Here is a 19090-nt window from a genome sequence, read left to right on the forward strand (position 1 = left end):
AGAGCATTGTCCATTCAGGAGAGAGAAAGAAAGACAGATGAGGGAGGGTAAGAAATATTAAGATATTTAATGATTGACAGATCTGGTGAGAATGGAAGAGGAAGGGGAGCAAGGGAGAACGGATAGTGTGGTAGTGGAGGTAGTAGAAGTAGTAAAGAAGAACAGATAGGTTGGTAGTAGAGGTGATGTCCACACGGTCATTTTACCTGATGGTCGGGTCCTTGTCCATTGCCCTTTGTTGTAGGCATACCGCCGCCCTCTTCATGTGTTCCTCGCTGGTCTGCAAAGTTACAAAAGAACAAGATTATGTAATAAATACAAGTTCATTTAAAGTTCACTCAGGCATTTCAACCATTATGACAAGAAGAGAAATTGATGAACATGTTCTTTACTGTCTATTGACCACAACTTAAGCATACTATTTTAGAGTAAATTTGGGAAAAAAACAAAAATGTAATGAATACCAGGCTGGTGGCTAACCTCTTGAGATATCGATTTAAAAGTGGCTATGTGCCTGTCGAAGCTAGAGGCATTGACTGTTGGGGTTGTACCCAGGATGGTCAGCAAGTTTCTTAAGCCTTCAACTGCCAAACCACCAACCTCCGTTGGTCAGAGTAGTCCTAGGGTTTATTTCTGCAGATTTTCCAGGTCCTTTGCATGAATTTTCTGAGGAAAACAATATGAGGAAAAGTGACATTTGAGATAGAGAATGCAATATGAGGGACAATGACAATTGAGAAGGAAATGAAGACACGATAAAAGAAAGAGGAGATTGTGATAGCAAGAAGGAACACAAACAGCATGTTTCTATTAGTTTTAATGAAATTATCCGTTTCATTTGTTTTCCGGAAAATAGCATATAGTACCAGGGAATGGGCAGTTTCTATCTACGCGTATTATCCGGATAAATACACTGCTCCGATTTAGTGGGTTAAAAGGTTGTGAATAAGTTTGCATCGATCATGCCTAAGGCACCGCAAAGTAATGTGGGACTGCTAGGTCCACCTGGGATTTTAGTGGCGAGGTAAAATATTCCGATCACGTGATTACTCTGATTTCAGGTGTCACTCTGTTACATGTACTCAATCGGAACGGCGTGAGTTTCTGCTAGGCCTACTTAGCTTTGGCCTAAGTAGTAGGCTTAGGCTCCACTCATTTCTAATGAATTGACCACTAGAAACATCAAATTGGGTAGAACAAAAAATTGAAGCACAATAAGGGGGAGGAGGGGGGGGGGGGATTAGAAAATGTCCTATGTTTAGTGACGCTGACAACTTTTATGCACCATAACAGCAATCAGAGATCTGTTTTGAATTTTTCCTTGTATATGCTAGGTCAGGACGGCTGTTTTATGTCTTTACATTTCATGTGTAAATGTCAATGCCAACAAATGCGACATCAAAAAAATAAGGGGGGGGGGGTGGATCTTCAACATGTCGATGCTATACGGATGCTGAACATGAACATTCTGTATTCGCGCATTAACGTAGCCTTCATATGCCTTTTTTGAATTTTTCCTTGCAAATACTAGGACAGGAAAGCTATCTTTATTATCGTACATGTCTTTGCATTTGATATGTGAAGTGTCAATGCCAATAAGGGGGGTGAATCTTAAACATGCATGCTGGTGGTGTGCAGATGCTGCGATAATCATGGACAATCAGTATTCGCACAATAATGCAACAAACCGAGGCTTATTTTTGATTTTCCCTTGCATATGCTAGGTCAGGAAAGCTCTTTTTATTATCGTGCATGTCTTTGCATTCTATATGTGAACTGTCAATGCCAACAAATGAGAAATACAAAAAATAAGGGGGGTGAATCTTAAACATGCATGCTGGTGGTTTACAGATGCTGCGATAATCATGGACAATCAGTATTCGCACAATAATGCAACAAACCGAGGCTTATTTTTGATTTTCCCTTGCATATGCTAGGTCAGGAAATCTCTTTTTATTATCGTGCATGTCTTTGCATTCTATATGTGAACTGTCAATGCCAACAAATGAGAAATACAAAAAATAAGGGGGGTGAATCTTAAACCTGCAGGTGCTGTACTGATGCTGCGATAATCATTGACAATCAGTATTCGCACAATAATGCAACAAAACGAGGCTTATTTTTAATTTTCCCTTGCACATGCTAGGTCAGGAAAGCTCTCTTTATTATCGTGCATGTCTTTGCATTCTGTATGTGCAGTATCAATGCCAAGAAATGAGAAATACAAAAAATAAGCCTAGAAGTTAGAACATGCCGATACTGTACGTGAAGCTGCGATATCATGGGCATTCAGTATTAGCACAATAACACAATAAAGTGTAGTCCTACTTACCTTATGGCTTAATGCAATTATTCTTTTGGGCATCTAACAAGTAGACTAATTGATATAAGATCTATATGCTTCACAGTCAGAGTCATACCAGGCAGAGGCCTAATGCCAGGCCTGGACTGGAGTTTCGGCCGACAGCCTACCTGTGTTTAGGGGGGAGTGCTTGTTGTTCACGCAAAGTTGCATATCTCACAAAGTTGTGTACAATTTCATGACCTATCGAGAGAAAGTGGATTGATTAAAGTCTAAATTAGTATAAATGGACAGTCAGATAAATATAGGGCACAATACATTTAAAAACTCACCATTTAAATGAATAATAAGAGCTGACTGCCCGCTGGAATGAATCTACTTTTGTTTGTTTAGTTTCTACTGTTACTTTGATTCGTTTGTTATTGTGTGAAGCTCCCTCTACGTGAGAAAAGTACCAATGGCGGGAATTGATGGGAAAAATTAATTTTTGTATCACTTTTTAAGGAAAAAGCATAACAATTAATAAAAAACCAATTGCAGGAAAGTAGGCCTGGATTATCAAAGATCAATTTGAGTATGGTATATTCTGTGGCTTCAATGTAAAAATGTTTTTTTAAAGAACTTTTGTAGAGCACCTATTTTTTGGCCTACACTGTACAAACCTATGGTGAATATTAGATTTTTCGTATTTCGGGGGATATTTTTGTTTGCTAATATTTTGGTTTTATGATTAAAAAATAAGAAACGAATGAATATTTAATGTTAAAAAGGGTTTAAATGTTAAAATTAAAGCAGCCCCCAAGTCATATCTTCAAATTTCAGCCCCAAAAGACTAATTGAAAATTTGCAAAAAAGCGAATTTCGAGAAATACCGTCCTAAACTTTTTTTTTTAAATTGCTTGTAATTAATTAAATAATTAACCAATTTTGCTAATTTTTTCAGGATATGCTCATGATAAGATGCACTAAGCAGTGCATATTTTATTTAAATTTATAAGGGCCTCGATTAGTCTGACCTTTTCATCACCTCAAACAAAAATTCATCTAGTCAATTGTTAAACTCAGTTTTACTTCATTTTTTGGAGAAATGAATAAATCATTTTTTAAAGTGCTAGTTTAAAGAAAAAAACCATCAGGGCTTAGGAGTTAGTGGCCCCAACCGCTATCTAGCAAAATCCTTGAGTTTAATAGGGGTATTGAACCCTATGAACCAGCAAAGGTACCAAAGGGTAAGTACATTTTACTAAAGTACCATTTTCAACACTTTTCCATATTTGAAATTTAAAAAGCGGATCTGTGAAGATTAAGCAACTAAATAGCTTTCATTTAAAAAAAAAATGAACAAAATCGATGAAGAATTGAGTGAGCTAATGACATTTTCCAAAACAGTGTGTAGGACATACACCGGCCCCCAAAAGTTACACCGAGGCACCTTTAGAGTTCAAGGTCAATTTAATTACCGGACGAGCATTATTCCGCCGCGATACTCATGTTAGATGAAAGCCCAACTATCTAAGAGTCCACCTTAAAAAACCCGAACGAAATCGACCAAGGATAACTAAACTAGAAGCAATTATAAAAAAAAAGACTGATTCTATGAATCTAATTAGGGTTAGGGTTAGGGTTAGGGTTAGGGTTAGGGTTAGGGTTAGGGTTAGGGTTAGGTTAGGGTTAGGGTTAGGGTTAGGGTTAGGGTTAGGGTTAGGGTTAGGGTTAGGGTTAGGGTTAGGGTTAGGGTTAGGGTTAGGGTTAGGGTTAGGGTTAGGGTTAGGGTTAGGGTTAGGGTTAGGGTTAGGGTTAGGGTTAGGGTTAGGGTTAGGGTTAGGGTTAGGGTTAGGGTTAGGGTTATTTTTGTACTACCTCTTGGCGCCCGAGAAAATACATGGCTTCTAAAAATATACAATTGGCGTCTGAATATCTACAGTGGCATCTGAAAACCTACAATTGGCGTCTGAGTTTCTACAATGGCGTCTGAAAAGCCACAGATGGCGTCCTATTATCTACAGCTCGGCGCCCGTAAAGCTACATGCTACCCTAAAACTTACATGTTGGCTTCTTTTCATTTTACTCCTCTTAAAAGTAGATTTCCTTCAAAGTTATGGGCTGCCCATTGGTTTTTACAGGTAAGAAACGATATTTAACTTCCATTTTACCATTTACTTACGTTTTGTTTGAAAATAATTAGTTTTTAGTGAAATATGACGGTTTTTAGTGTCCAATGTTTTTTTTGGGTAAAATTTACCGAAACTTGTCTGATTTAGGACCTTTTTCTTTCACTTTAATCCCTTTTATCTTAGAATTGCAATCGTTTTGTTCTTCATGAATGAAAGATATCAATTCCTTATAGATTCATCAATCTATAAGTGTTTGCATATTCGATTTTGTATTTTGAATAACAAAATATCAGCATTTTTGTCGATTTACTACGAAAACCGATTAAAAAAAATTCAGGGTGCTGTTGCCGATCTGTGCCATCACCGTTAAATAGCTTTGTTCCTGACCACCACTGACAGGGCGTTTGACCGAGGCACTTTTCCGCCTGAAGTACTGGCCTGGTATTCGGCTGTTTTCTGGTATACAATGACGTGCAATGACATGGTAAGCAATTTAGATTGACCCCACTTATTTTCTTATTTCATACTTTTTATCCAAAAAGAGCCACTTCAATATGTTGAGTACAACAGAGCTGCCAAGTCTCCCGGATCCTGCGGGAGACTCCCGGATTTTGACCCAATATCCCGTTTTCCCGACCCCATGCAAAAATCTCCCGGATTTCCAGATTTTAAGTTGTATTATTTTCATAAACGACTGTTTCACAAGACTAGCATGTTGAGTTCGTACGTACGTATACAAACACACGGCAATTCTGTAATATGAATTTTCCTGTTATCCAGTCGTCGAATATAAATTTACCGTGATATCGTACTTTATTTTAACAGCGTAATAAATGAGAGTTACGCCGAACGACTGGCGGGCTAATCTAACAAACCATTGGGAACATGTGATAATGTGAGTGGTGTTTGTGTGATAGCAATTCGCCTGCTTGCTCTGCCGGGCGGCTTCCTCGCCGGCCCCCGTAGCGTCCCGGTACGTTGGTGCCGGTTTCCGATCGGTCGCGTCAGAGCAGCCAGAAGTTGCACTGATACAACAAGCAGACTTTGTCTGCTGCGATCGGCCCAAAAAACTGCACATTTCAACATCAGTTTTTGGATTGATTTGGGGACTTTTGCGATGTGATTTTTAAGTGGATTATCATTTGATACCAACATGGCAGTGTTACTGCAGAGTGGATTTTGAAGCCGACTTTTTTTTTCTGATCTCCTTTGCCGTTGGGAACGCATCGATATAACTTGCATCTTCCGAAGGCGTAAGTCAACTTTGTCCAAAACAAGGCTGTATTTTGCTCTCTGTTTGAGTATTAAAATATCATCCAGGACAATGTCGAAGTCGAAATATTATCAGAAATATAAAGATGACTACCACTTGGAATGGCCTTGTGTTGGGAAATCTACGAAAGGCGAATACTACGCATTTTGTACAGTTTGCGGCGCAGATATCTCCATCAAGAGTGGGGGAAGAAATGATGTATTTCGCCACATCACATCTGACAAACACAAGCAAACCGCGAAAGCAAGGGGCAATACAAAAGGAATACAGAGCTTTTTCAGGTTAGTATGAACAGTTCTTAGATTTGTAAAATCGAGAAATAGTCTACCCCTCTATACCATAGACCTGAGTTCATTTCGTCAGTAGTTGGGGACCTCATTAATCTCCCTAAAACTTAGACTTACTCATAAACACGTGTGCGGGACTTGAAGGGTGGATTTTCTCACGATTTTATGTTTTTATTTGAAATACTAATCTGCACGTTGACTGTTTTATGCCAGTATCATGAACTTTAATAGTTTGTTAGGTTACACACATTGCAAGACAATAGCATCATTTTTATGAATTGCTTCGATCCTTAGTTTTGAAAATTCGAATTTGACCGTTAAATCGTATTTAGCGCCCTCTCTCGGTAACAATGATGTTTTGTTAATTATCTGGCATATGCAAGGTTATTTAAAAGATTTGACCACAGAATGATAAAAAAGAATAAATTCTGAAATTTTCATCCAATTCTGTGCATGGGAAGGTGTTCTTTATCAAGGAAGAATGTGACTATGCCTTGAAAACCTGGCCACTAGATGTTAAGTTCCTTAAGGAGGCTGAAGTGATTGATGTCAGTTCCAGAAGAGATGTGTCATTTTCATCTGTGCAATACTTTGTTGAAAAGTACCCTTGCATTTTGAACAGACAATCAGAGAATGGAGACCTGGACAAGCTTGAGCTGGAATTTGCACAATACCAGGTTGAAGACTTTTCAGGGGAACCAGAGATCCTGAACAAAAACTTGAGAATAGACAAGAAATGGTCTGCAATTTCAAAGATGGAGGATGGCAATGGCTCAAAGAAATACACACTTCTGAGCAAAGTGATGAAATCTTTGCTTGTGATACCACATTCCAATGCTTCATGTGAAAGAGTTTTTAGCATTGTTAGGAAGAACAAAACTGATTTCAGGGGATCAATGAATTTGAAAACACTTCAAGCACTCCTAACAGAGAAAATTGCCAACACAGATGTCCCATGCTACCAAAGGGAGTATAGCAAGGACCTCCTTAGCAAACTCAAGCAAGCAACCTACCAGTCACTTCAAGGAAAACCCTCAAGCACACCCCAGTCCTTGCCTTCCACAAGTACATCCCCCATTTCACAATAGAGGTAACAGGAGTTCATAGTCTGAAATATGATGTGAAGTTCATATGTTATCAATTGTATGCAAATAAAATGTGCCATATCAAAGCCTTCCATTTTGAGAAATCATTGAAAAAATGTGTTCTAAAAGGGTTTCAAAGAGGCTTAAAACCAAGAGCTTTTGGGGGCCTGCCCCCTGCCCCCCCCCCCCCACCAGGGGCACTAAAAGGCCATTCTTGGTTCCCGCCAACAATGAAGTCGTTCGATGCTGCTCTCTCAGAAATCTCCCTGATTACCCAAATCAAATGTTGGCAGCTCTGGTACAAATGAAAGTTTTTGTTTATGGTATCCATCCACTTGGCAAAGATGAAATTGATTGAAAAATCTCATTTGTTTTGAGTGGAAAACCTATGGCAATTTGCTCCACAACTCCTGGCCTAGCATTCGGCTGTTATCTGGTGAAGAAAAGTGATGCATTTGGTATGATACAAAATTTAGATTGACCCCATTTATTTTCTTACGTTTTGTTTTTTATCGACAAAAAGCCCCTGCGATATGTTAGGTACACTTGAATATCATTGTTTACGGTGTCCATCCACGTAGCAAACATTAAATTGCTTGACAAATCTCATTTGACCGAGGCACTTTTCCGCCTGAAGTACTGGCCTGGTATTCGGCTGTTTTCTGGTATGCAATGACGTGCAATGACATGGTAAGCAATTTAGATTGACCCCACTTATTTTCTTATTTCATACTTTTTATCCAAAAAGAGCCACTTCAATTTGTTGAGTACAAATGAAAGTTTTTGTTTACGGTATCCATCCACTTGGCAAAGATGAAATTGATTGAAAAATCTCATTTGTTTTGAGTGGAAAACCTATGGCAATTTGCTCCACAACTCCTGGCCTAGCATTCGGCTGTTATCTGGTGAAGAAAAGTGATGCATTTGGTATGATACAAAATTTAGATTGACCCCATTTATTTTCTTACGTTTTGTTTTTTATCGACAAAAAGCCCCTGCGATATGTTAAGTACACTTGAATATCATTGTTTACGGTGTCCATCCACGTAGCGAACATTAAATTGCTTGACTAATCTCATTTGTTTCAAGCTGAACACCCTTCATTAGGTGTTTAACTTGAAACAAATGATACTTTTCAATGTGTGGTGCATTTGGTATGATACAAAATTTAGATTGACCCATTTATTTTTGACAGTTATGTTTTTTCGACAAAAAGGCCCTGCGATATGTTTTGTTTCCAGCAGAAAAACTTGAAAGGGCGATCTCCCTTGCCAAGTATTTAGCCGTTTCAATTGGATGATTACGCAAAACCGTCATTAACTCCAACTTCGTGGACGTCCTATTGAAATGTATGATACAGAATTAACATTCGTTTCTCAAGGATGTCTACAAACTAAACTTAGTGATGGTTTTGAGTAACGGCCCCTCGTTGTTAAAGTTCTGCCTTCTGGTGCACTTGATAAGATACACAATTTAGTTTGACACCATTTTTTGTTCTAATTTTATGGTTTTTTTTTAACGACTTTAATATACTAGCCACTGCGATATGTTAATTCTATAGAAAATCTTAGTATAAGGTGTCCATCAACTACATCGACCTCAACATGTGCTCCATCAATTACACTTGCTAATATTTCAATTATAATTAATTGCTTCATTTGTTTATACTTTTCTTATAGGGTTATATATGAGCGACGTGTAGGTTGACGTCGAACAATGGGCAGAGGTAATACATACACGAAACTGGACACATGGGACCGATGTATATTTAGGAACAAGGAATGACGACTTATTATCGCACATGTGTAAATATAATTAAAGAGTATTAAGAAGTGATCGTATCCATGCTAATTTAAGGGGAGTCTATCCTTATTGTAAGGATAAGAGGACGTTTTGTGGGCAAATACGAAGATTTCAAAATGTAAAATGTCGCCATTTTGTACGGACAGAGGGTCCGAGCTTACGAACGATGCGAGCAACTTCCACTCCAAAAGTTAATCGACATCGGTATGTATTTAGCTGGCTGCTGACCCATCTAAAAGTCCTCAAGTTACTATTTTACCATATTTGTAAAGCTTAATAAATTTCCTTTCATAATTTTTAGCTACTTTTGGGGCCTTCGGAAAAAATTGTGGAATTTAAGACGAAAATCAAAACTTCAAATTTCCAAAAAAAAGTCATCGTTCTAACTACTGATTTTTATAATTTTTCCCACTTTTTTGAAAAAATAAAGATGATATTTCCGTGATTTTAACTTTTAACTCTTCAAAACAAAAACAATCATTTGAAAATCTCATTTTATAACGGAGCTACGAGCATTTCAAAACGAGTCTTCATTTGCGACTTCTGAGGTTTTGTAGCCACACATGCTAATATACTGTTAGTGCCAACTCTCACAGTGAGCTATTTGACCCATTCAATTAACCCCACATTCCATTAAAGGTGGTCATGGCAACAGGCCTCCAAGGCCACTATACTTACAAGAAGCTGTATGCAATGTACATACTCTCATAGAAACCGGTTTTGTACACTACTATTCTATTGTACAATCTTTCTGAGGCCATCTTAAACTATAATACTTTCGATCATCTTCTCTTATGTTATTCATTGTTTTTCTTCTCTCTTTCCTCTTATTCTATATTTTCCTTCTATTGATCATTTTCTCTTATGTTATTCATTGTTTTTCTTCTCTCTTTCCTCTTATTCTATATTTTCCTTCTATTGATCATCTTCTCTTATGTTATTCATTGTTTTTCTTCTCTCTTTCCTCTTATTCTATATTTTCCTTCTATTGATCATTTTCTCTTATGTTATTCATTGTTTTTCTTCTCTCTTTCCTCTTATTATTCTGTAGTTTCCTTCTATTGATCATTTTCTCTTATGTTATTCATTGTTTTTCTTCTTTCTTTCCTCTTATTATTCTGTATTTTCCTTCTATTGATCATCTTCTCTTATGTTATTCATTGTTTTTCTTCTATCTCTCCTCTCATTATTCTTTATTGTCCTTCTATCATCTCCTCTTATGTTTCATACATATGACACAAAGTGATATGATTACTGAACTTGAATAGCTACATGTATGCTGTAAAATCTTTTTGTTTTGTACTTGGGTGGGTTCGAATCCCGCGAAGCTGTTTTTAGCACAAGAGCTTTCATGGTGCCAGTACAATATCATTTGGTTCTATAGCATTCAACGTGCACGTTTCTGATACAGATACAAATGTTGAAAGTAAAGAGGACATCTCCTCAGAATTGGCAGAGAACTCAAAGATAAACTAATTGAGTATAAGGCACTTGTTTAGAGACATAAGACGACAATTTAGAATTGTTGTTCTGGATCCAGTTTAGAACAAGGCTTTTAATTTCTTTGTAACAATAACCTAAGTGACCACGGTATAGATCTGTTTGAAATAAGGAGCACCCAGTCCTGCAACTGCCACGCCCACCATCGGTTTGTGGGTCCACAGGATCTTCATCCCTGGTATGCTTTCCATATTGTATAATATTGTATTTATGTTTAGCATAGGCTAGGTTTAGATCATTCCTATTGTGATCAGGCCCAACAGATTTGATTGTTTTGGATAAATTATGCCCCCCCCCCCTTCAAATTTTTTGTTAATTATAATTCACTCCTAAATCAGTGACTTATAATAGAATATATAGTTGGCCAAAAGAGTCCTAGACATCTTAATTGATGAGGAGAAACAAAGGAACAGAGTGCTGGTGATGCCATGTGTCATTCCAAATGCTGACACCAATTACACCACAAGTAACTGTTTTCTTCTCTTCATTTTATTATTCTAGGTAAGCTTATTCTCATTTATATTTTATATCTTATTATTAACTGTATATGTAATTGTTATCATTAATGTCATGTATCACCCTCTTAATATTAATATATTCCATATCAGGAATATATGGACTTTTAGGGATGAAATATGAAGATAGCTTTGTGACTGTGATGGTGCACTAAACTTAGTTCAGCGAGTACGCTAATGCTGATGTACTTTTGTGTTCAGATATATATATATATATATATCGCCAGGATATTGTTACTAAACAGTATAATGAATTAATGAGTTTTGCAAGTACATATAAGTGTGTACTATTTCAATGTTTTATTATCATGCGTTAGAAGGTATAGAATCAGTAGAAGAATAGGATGATTTGTATGATGTGAATGAACGTCTCATGAAATGGTAGTGTATGTGGATATATATACCCATTTCACAGCTAGTGGGTTAAACATATATGCAAGCCTGTATATTGTAGCCACTTGCATAGACTTACTGTCGTGAAGTGTAAACATGGTACCCAAGTTGTGTATAGATTAGATGTAAATAGGACCTTTGTTCTAAGAGAGGGATTTATTCGCCTCTCTGATAAGCTACATCTAAACAGTTTGGTAAATAGAGTTTCTCTCCTCCACCAGCGATAGAAGTCTAATTAGGCGCAGACCCATTTAAAAGATGTAGTTTGTTATATTATATAATAGTGCAGTTATTGATTGATTAATAATCGAAGCACACATTTAATGAGTTTGATTATATATTATTATATTGTACATGTGTATTTTGTAACCATGATACTACAATAGAGCAACGAGCTTAGTAATTTATTAGTTATGTTAGAGAAGGCAACTTCAGTGGTCTGAATTGTAGAATAATTGAGAATTAGGCAAACCCAGCAGAAGTTTCGGCAAGATGCTTTATCTCACCAGTTTGGTAGAAATCAGTTTCTCTAAAGCTCATGCATATATTCGTTTATTAAATCTTAAGTTTATTTTCAGATGATTTATACAATCATTACATGTATTTAATTGTCCTTGTGGGTTTTGAGACAACGTAAAACTGTTATACATGTAGTTGTATATTTGTAGAATGTATAGTTTTATCTTGACTTATTATGTTGCGGATGCACCAGTAATTTGGAATTGCTTGGTTCTTAAAACGAAAGGATTATATATAGTAGAATATATTCTATACTAAACTTTTAATAGATGAACAGATATATGAGTGCATCATATAGTTACCAGAATTGCAACACGTGTATTCAAAGATGGGATACTAAGTTAACTATTAATTGAATTTGTTAGAAATGGAATTCAACCTTATATTTTACCTGTGGTATTTAAGCCACGAAAGTTTAGTTAGAATTAACTAAAACTGTATTATTGTAAGCTGTTTATATACTTAGTTAGAAGTTAGATTAGGTTTTGTTATGAGAGAAGATCTGGCTATTGCAGATCGATGTGATATAGTTTTAATGTATAAAACTGAAGCATGAACATGTGTTCATGATCGCCGTTGATATTTGATTACTCTTATTCATGATTATTCTTGCTTATTGCGATGGTATTAAGAGTAATAAAAGTCATTCTACATGCTGATACCAATTACACCACAAGTAACTGTTTTCTTCTCTTCATTTTATTATTCTAGCTCCCCTTCCCTGATAGGGGCGTTACACTATTTATATTGTTGTTTTGTTGTATTCTGTATTCTTTGTATTATTAAGCTATGTTTGTATTCTTTATTATGTATCATTATCTTGATATGTACATGTGTTGTACTCTCATACCCCAGAAGGGGGTCGAATGAGTCAATAAATTCTATTCTATGAAACACATTTAAATGACAATTGCAGACCTTTTAGTTGCTTTCCTTGACGGTATTTTCAGACTTGGTTAAAGATTCATTAATGACATTTCAAAATTGTGATGGAATAGGGTTAGACATCTATACAATAATTTGCTGAATTGTTTGAAATATTTGCTTATTAATGCTTTTTTTTAAATGTGCAATTCACAATTCTTTTCTTTATTTCTTTCACCCCCCCCCCCTCTCTCTCTCCATAATAGTGCTCGACCACCAGCACCAAAAAACTGAGGGTGAAGTGCAAAAAACTACCCCAACATAATGAGCATCCAATCCCGCTACTACCAGACACATCATCCGTTAGTGTGTCAGCTGGATCATCATCCCTGGTATGTAACGCATTTAAATGGCAATTGCAGCCCTTTTAGCTCCTTTCTTTGACGGGTAATGTTAGACTTGTTCAGAATTTCATCAATGTCATTTTAAAACTGTGATGGAATAGTGTTAGACATCTATACAATAATTTGCTGAATTGTCTGAAATACTTGCTTATTGGTGTTATTTTTTAAATGTGCAACTCTGTTATTATGGGTCAAATTGTTTCACAATTCATTTCTTGATGTCTTTCATCCCCCTCTCCTCTCTTTCTCCATGATAGTTCTGCAGTACCAGCGATCAAGCGGCGAGGGTAAAATTCACCCAGGAAGAGAAGGAGGCAGTCCAGAAGCTTTTCCAGAGCTGGATAGAAAAGGGTGACATGCCTCGCATAGGCGTGGTGAGGGACATAGTTAAACAAAATAAAAAAGTAGCACGTTGCCTCTCTAACCGATCATTTCTCCAAGTGAGGGACAGAGTCCGCAATGCAATAAAAGCTCAAACAAAATCTACGTCTATGTAGATCATCAACTATTTCATTCATCTTTCTTTTTTCTCAGTTGCTTTCTTAATGTAATATCCCTCACAACGCCTATGCAAGGCATGTCACCTTTTTCTATCCAGCTGTTGATATTCTAATGAAATGTTTAAGAAATGGCAGTGCACACTTGTCAGTAAGTCTGAATGTTTTGTTAAAGTAGTTTTCGTGATTCTTCTTTCTATTCTTGTTCTTTTACTTTTTACATGATGATTATGATATGCTTTTTATGAATATGAAGGTACAATTGTATCAATAAAAACCTTCAATTGTCATTAATAAAACACTTTGAGCAGGACATAGGAGATAGTTTTGTATTATGTCCGAACTAAATATGAGTTGAGTCAAATCAAAAAATCATAATTATCTACATTGGACGTAAAAATGATTGAGTTATGGCATTTTTGAACTTTTGTATTGTTTCATGAAACAGTTATATGCATAACATGGGCTGTATTTCGATTAGTGACATGCCGCACTGTCATATGCTCGATTTTCCTTATGTGTATTATATTAAATATATATTCCTGTACACTATTAACATATTTTTAAAAAGAATACCCGTTTTACCGGTCCTAAGCTTTGGAACGATTTACCTGAAACTATGAGGAAATCTGTACTTCTATTGGAAGCTTTAAAAAATGTATAATTTTAAATTACAGTGCATAAGTATTAGCCCTATACCCGATGAGGCTGACGAGTGTGTGTGTGTATATTGTATAAGGGGATGTGTATATAACCCAATTATATTGTACTGGCACCATGAAAGCTCTTGTGTTATAAACAGCTTCGCGGGACTCGAACCCACCCAAGTAAAATAAAAAAGAGTTTACAACACACATGAAGCTATATACTAAAGTTAATTAATAATAGCAGTTTGTGTCATATATATTTAAAAGAATTTGCACTTTAATTATGCAAAAGATTAAATGTATTTTCTTACACCGTAACGAATGTTTCACATCATTGCTTGTAATTCCAGTCCTTAATTTCAATTTCACAGTATGAAATATGAGATAAAATGCACTTGAGAGAGAGAGAGAGAACAAAAACACAGGGAAAGTTAAAATTGAGATAGTGAGTGAAACCAATATGATGGAAAGTGGCAGTTGAGATAGAGAATGCAATAAAAGGGGGGAAATGATAATAAAGACAGAGAAAGTGGGGATGGAGATAGAAAGAGGGAACATGATGAGGGAAAGTGGAAGTGGAAGTAGAAGTAGTAAGGAAGAGCAGGTAGGGTAGTATGAAATATGAGATGAAATGCACTTGAGAGAGAGAGAGAGAGAGAGAGAGAGAACAAAAACACAGGGAAAGTTGAAATTGAGATAGTGAGTGAAACCAATATGATGGAAAGTGGCAGTTGAGATAGAGAATGCAATAGAAAGGGGGAGGGTGATAATAAAGACAGAGAACGTGGAGATGGTTATAGTAAGAGGGAACATGATGAGGGAAAGTGGAAGTAGAAGTAGTAAGGAAGAGCAGGTAGGGTGGTAGCAGAGGTAGTAATAAAAGTAAGGAAGAGCATTGTCCATTCAGGAGAGAGAAAGAAAGACAGATGAGGGAGGGTAAGAAATATTAAGATATTTAATGATTGACAGATCCGGCGAGAATGAAAGAGGGAGGGGAGTGAGGGAGAATGGGTAGGGTGGTAGTAGAGGTAGTAGAAGTAGTAAGGAAGAGCAGGTAGGGTGGTAGTAGAGGTAGTAATAGAAGTAGGGAAGAGCATTGTCCATTCAGGAGAGAGAGAAAAAAAGAAAAATGAGGGAGGGGTGAGAAATATTAAGATATTTAATGATTGACAGATCTGGTGAGAATGAAAGAGGGAGGGGAGCAAGGGAGAACGGATAGGGTGGTAGTGGAGGTAGTAGAAGTAGTAAAGAAGAACAGATAGGTTGGTAGTAGAGGTGATGTCCACACTGTCATTTTACCTGATGGTCGGGTCCTTGTCCATTGCCCTTTGTTGTAGGCATACCGCCGCCCTCTTCATGTGTTCCTCGCTGGTCTGCAAAGTTACAAAAGAACAAGATTATGTAATAAATACAAGTTCATTTAAAGTTCACTCAGGCATTTCAACCATTATGACAAGAAGAGAAATTGATGAACATGTTCTTTACTGTCTATTGACCACAACTTAAGCATACTATTTTAGAGTAAATTTGGGAAAAAAACAAAAATGTAATGAATAAAATACCAGGCTGGTGGCTAACCTCTTGAGATATCGATTTAAAAGTGGCTATGTGCCTGTCGTAGCTAGAGGCATTGACTGTTGGGGTTGTACCCAGGATGGTCAGCAAGTTTCTTAAGCCTTCAACTGCCAAACCACCAACCTCCGTTGGTCAGAGTAGTCCTAGGGTTTATTTCTGCAGATTTTCCAGGTCCTTTGCATGAATTTTCTGAGGAAAACAATATGAGGAAAAGTGACATTTGAGATAGAGAATGCAATATGAGGGACAATGACAATTGAGAAGGAAATGAAGACATGATAAAAGAAAGAGGAGATTGTGATAGCAAGAAGGAACACAAACAGCATGTTTCTATTAGTTTTAATGAAATTATCCGTTTCATTTGTTTTCCGGAAAATAGCATATAGTACCAGGGAATGGGCAGTTTCTATCTACGCGTATTATCCGGATAAATACACTGCTCCGATTTAGTGGGTTAAAAGGTTGTGAATAAGTTTGCATCGATCATGCCTAAGGCACCGCAAAGTAATGTGGGACTGCTAGGTCCACCTGGGATTTTAGTGGCGAGGTAAAATATTCCGATCACGTGATTACTCTGATTTCAGGTGTCACTCTGTTATATGTACTCAATCGGAACGGCGTGAGTTTCTGCTAGGCCTACTTAGCTTTGGCCTAAGTAGTAGGCTTAGTCTCCACTCATTTCTAATGAATTGACCACTAGAAACATCAAATTGGGTAGAACAAAGAATTGAAGCACAATAAGGGGGAGGAGGGGGGGGGGGGAATTAGAAAATGTCCTATGTTTAGTGACGCTGACAACTTTTATGCACCATAACAGCAATCAGAGATCTTTTTTGAATTTTTCCTTGTATATGCTAGGTCAGGACGGCTGTTTTATGTCTTTACATTTCATGTGTAAATGTCAATGCCAACAAATGCGACATCAAAAAAATAAGGGGGGGGGGGTGGATCTTCAACATGTCGATGCTATACGGATGCTGAACATGAACATTCTGTATTCGCGCATTAACGTAGCCTTCATATGCCTTTTTTGAATTTTTCCTTGCAAATACTAGGACAGGAAAGCTATCTTTATTATCGTACATGTCTTTGCATTTGATATGTGAAGTGTCAATGCCAACAAATGAGAAATACAAAATATAAGGGGGGTGAATCTTAAACATGCATGCTGGTGGTGTGCAGATGCTGCGATAATCATGGACAATCAGTATTCGCACAATAATGCAACAAACCGAGGCTTATTTTTGATTTTCCCTTGCATATGCTAGGTCAGGAAATCTCTTTTTATTATCGTGCATGTCTTTGCATTCTATATGTGAAGTGTCAATGCCAACAAATGAGAAATACAAAAAATAAGGGGGGTGAATCTTAAACATGCATGCTGGTGGTTTACAGATGCTGCGATAATCATGGACAATCAGTATTCGCACAATAATGCAACAAACCGAGGCTTATTTTTGATTTTCCCTTGCATATGCTAGGTCAGGAAATCTCTTTTTATTATCGTGCATGTCTTTGCATTCTATATGTGAACTGTCAATGCCAACAAATGAGAAATACAAAAAATAAGGGGGGTGAATCTTAAACCTGCAGGTGCTGTACTGATGCTGCGATAATCATTGACAATCAGTATTCGCACAATAATGCAACAAAACGAGGCTTATTTTTAATTTTCCCTTGCACATGCTAGGTCAGGAAAGCTCTCTTTATTATCGTGCATGTCTTTGCATTCTGTATGTGCAGTATCAATGCCAAGAAATGAGAAATACAAAAAATAAGCCTAGAAGTTAGAACATGCCGATACTGTACGTACCGACGTCCGAAGCTGCGATATCATGGGCATTCAGTATTAGCACAATAACACAATAAAGTGTAGTCCTACTTACCTTATGGCTTAATGCAATTATTCTTTTGGGCATCTAACAAGTAGACTAATTGATATAAGATCTATATGCTTCACAGTCAGAGTCATACCAGGCAGAGGCCTAATGCCAGGCCTGGAGTTTCGGCCGACAGCCTACCTGTGTTTAGGGGGGAGTGCTTGTTGTTCACGCAAAGTTGCATATCTCACAAAGTTGTGTACAATTTCATGACCTATCGAGAGAAAGTGGATTGATTAAAGTCTAAATTAGTATAAATGGACAGTCAGATAAATATAGGGCACAATACATTTAAAAACTCACCATTTAAATAAATAATAAGAGCTGACTGCCCGCTGGAATGAATCTACTTTTGTTTGTTTAGTTTCTACTGTTACTTTGATTCGTTTGTTATTGTGTGAAGCTCCCTCTACGTGAGAAAAGTACCAATGGCGGGAATTGATGGGAAAAATTAATTTTTGTATCACTTTTTAAGGAAAAAGCATAACAATTAATAAAAAACCAATTGCAGGAAAGTAGGCCTGGATTATCAAAGATCAATTTGAGTATGGTATATTCTGTGGCTTCAATGTAAAAATGTTTTTTTAAAGAACTTTTGTAGAGCACCTATTTTTTGGCCTACACTGTACAAACCTATGGTGAATATTAGATTTTTCGTATTTCGGGGGATATTTTTGTTTGCTAATATTTTGGTTTTATGATTAAAAAATAAGAAACGAATGAATATTTAATGTTAAAAAGGGTTTAAATGTTAAAATTAAAGCAGCCCCCAAGTCATATCTTCAAATTTCAGCCCCAAAAGACTAATTGAAAATTTGCAAAAAAGCGAATTTCGAGAAATACCGTCCTAAACTTTTTTTTTTAAATTGCTTGTAATTAATTAAATAATTAACCAATTTTGCTAATTTTTTCAAGATATGCTCATGATAAGATGCACTAAGCAGTGCATATTTTATTTAAATTTATAAGGGCCTCGATTAGTCTGACCTTTTCATCACCTCAAACAAAAATTCATCTAGTCAATTGTTAAACTCAGTTTTACTTCATTTTTTGGAGAAATGAATAAATCATTTTTTAAAGTGCTAGTTTAAAGAAAAAAACCATCAGGGCTTAGGAGTTAGTGGCCCCAACCGCTATCTAGCAAAATCCTTGAGTTTAATAGGGGTATTGAACCCTATGAACCAGCAAAGGTACCAAAGGGTAAGTACATTTTACTAAAGTACCATTTTCAACACTTTTCCATATTTGAAATTTAAAAAGCGGATCTGTGAAGATTAAGCAACTAAATAGCTTTCATTTAAAAAAAAAATGAACAAAATCGATGAAGAATTGAGTGAGCTAATGACATTTTCCAAAACAGTGTGTAGGACATACACCGGCCCCCAAAAGTTACACCGAGGCACCTTTAGAGTTCAAGGTCAATTTAATTACC

The 19090-nt window shown here is 36.7% G+C and overlaps 1 protein-coding gene and 1 long non-coding RNA gene across 5 annotated transcripts; one reads left to right on the forward strand and one right to left on the reverse strand.

Annotated features, from left to right (window-relative positions):
• Positions 1-205: 205 nt before the first annotated feature.
• LOC105442619 lies at positions 206-17954 on the reverse strand. The gene is made up of 6 exons (XR_004066799.1): positions 17800-17954; positions 15782-15967; positions 15503-15576; positions 2473-2545; positions 481-666; positions 206-280 (listed from the first exon to the last, which is right to left on the reverse strand). It is a non-coding gene; the product is annotated as an uncharacterized LOC105442619 (long non-coding RNA).
• Positions 4224-14866, forward strand: LOC115929940. 4 transcript variants are annotated; one of them, XR_004066782.1, is made up of 4 exons: positions 4224-4425; positions 4754-4900; positions 12922-13047; positions 13317-14866. XR_004066782.1 is itself a non-coding variant. In XM_031000125.1 (3 exons), exons 1-3 carry the CDS (start codon positions 4267-4269, stop codon positions 13554-13556), a joined length of 525 nt encoding a protein of 174 aa, XP_030855985.1. In that variant the 5' UTR covers positions 4224-4266; the 3' UTR covers positions 13557-14866. The 4 variants fall into 4 exon arrangements, 1 of the variants encoding a protein (XP_030855985.1); XM_031000125.1 differs by lacking the exon at positions 4754-4900; XR_004066768.1 differs by lacking the exons at positions 4224-4425; positions 4754-4900 and adding an exon at positions 9974-10542.
• Positions 17955-19090: the final 1136 nt, after the last annotated feature.

This window comes from Strongylocentrotus purpuratus, unplaced genomic scaffold (assembly GCF_000002235.5).
Source record: "Strongylocentrotus purpuratus isolate Spur 01 unplaced genomic scaffold, Spur_5.0 spur5_contig_735, whole genome shotgun sequence".
In the NCBI taxonomy this organism is placed as follows: Eukaryota; Metazoa; Echinodermata; class Echinoidea; order Camarodonta; family Strongylocentrotidae; genus Strongylocentrotus; species Strongylocentrotus purpuratus.